The sequence below is a fragment of the Priapulus caudatus genome, unplaced genomic scaffold, assembly GCF_000485595.1.
Source record: "Priapulus caudatus unplaced genomic scaffold, Priapulus_caudatus-5.0.1 Scaffold1399, whole genome shotgun sequence".
NCBI classification, from domain to species: Eukaryota; Metazoa; Priapulida; class Priapulimorpha; order Priapulimorphida; family Priapulidae; genus Priapulus; species Priapulus caudatus.
The window spans coordinates 46,982-48,588 of NW_014578460.1; the positions used below are offsets into that span (position 1 = coordinate 46,982).

Sequence of the window (1,607 nt, forward strand, 5' to 3'; positions counted from 1 at the left end):
ATTTATCTTTTACCAATGTAACGTCTTTAAATGAATAGATAAATGAATGAATAAACAAATAAATCAATTACTCATTAAACAAGTTCATTCTGAAATCAATTACTGATAGTGATGCATTAGTTACTTTGACTTTTTTGAATTTTCGAAGCAGCTATAATTTCGTAGATAATTGTATATAGTAGTCAAGTGAATGTAATTCGAATGTAGAGGAATTGAACATATTTGCTCTGCGTGTAAATTATCAGAACTGAATAGATGCGATTCACGGCCATTAAAGTTATGTAAGGTATTGTCATTATTAATTTTATTATAATTAACTAATTATAATTGCGTTGTTCGGAGAAGTTGTTGAAGATGGTTCGGAAACTGTGGGCAGCAGCAGAACAGGCGGGTCCCAGTCTAGCTGACTTCTTGAGCAGCATTCTCTTTGCGGGCGATTATAGCTTTTCATTGTTCTATTTTCATGTAACTGCATAAACTTTAGTATAGGAATTTCATGCAAATTCAATAGACATTACACTCCAGTCTGGTTCTAGTTGGCACATTTAGCCATTATACCATTTTTAGCAGATTTTCTCTAAAGTAATTGTTGTATGGTAAAGGTAATATAGAGTAAGGTAGGCCTACTCGGAAGTGTGGGTTTATAGATTCATTTATTGTACGGAAAATTAATTTTGCATGTTAACAACATAGATTATAATGGTTTGGAGATATCAATGTGAATTTTGTTTTTCATGTTTTGCTGAAAATAGTCGCAGCGAAAATAGCATAGTAAAACGAAAATTATTGATAAAATATAACAATGATAACAAGCTATGAATTTAAATCGCACAGTGACAAGGGTTAAGAAGAAGAGACTGAATCCAAACCGGGTGGGAGCCAGGTTTAATCACAGTACAGCTACTGGCTCTGCATGGCTGCTTTCATTTCGCAGGGTTTGGAATAAAGTAAGGCGCTGGCACTCTGGGCACATATTTGTCAGCTACTTGGCAGAACTTAATTTTTCCAATTGTCATTATAATTTTATAACTGGATGAGGGATTGAAGTGTCTAATGTTTCTGTAAATGTGTAAACTTTATTCAGTTCAAAGGACATGCATACTTAGACTTCATATTTTGCCTTATATGTTTGCACTGACATGTATTTATTGCAGCAGAAGCTTTACTGTGTAATGTAAGACGCCGATTGTTTCATTCATGTAAGAGACAATACAGAGCAGATGTTACGCAATCCACTTCACGGGCTATACAACCTCGGCCTCGGAATGCTGGGAATTCAAGAGCACACCGTAGACAATGACAAGAAGCTTTCGGCAGCTTCTGGCCAATGGTGGTGAAGCGTTGTGTACATTTTGTTGTCACGTTTTTGTAAATAAATTTGTGCGATCCTGTAAACTGACAGTGCAGAGACGAAGTCTCGCATCGCTCTTCTCTCTCATCTCTCTCTTCTCTCTGTCCTGTCTCTCGTCTTCTGCTCTCTTCTTGTTTCTCTCCGACCTCTCTCTCTCTCCTTTTTCTCTCGACCCCCTCTCTCTCTCCTCTCTGTCGCTCTCTTTCTATTCTTGTGTCATGCCCCTCTCTCTCTCCTCTCTCACTCTCCTCGCTCT

The 1,607-nt window shown here is 37.4% G+C and overlaps 1 protein-coding gene across 1 annotated transcript in view; it reads right to left on the minus strand.

Annotated features, from left to right (window-relative positions):
• Positions 1-1,244: 1,244 nt before the first annotated feature.
• LOC106816505 (trypsin-1-like) overlaps positions 1,245-1,607 on the minus strand; it is a 2,329-nt gene continuing 1,966 nt past the window's right edge. The window contains exon 4 of the mRNA XM_014821131.1: positions 1,245-1,268. Within this exon, the coding sequence (XP_014676617.1) occupies positions 1,245-1,268 (24 nt within the window). The remainder of the gene's footprint in view (positions 1,269-1,607) is intronic.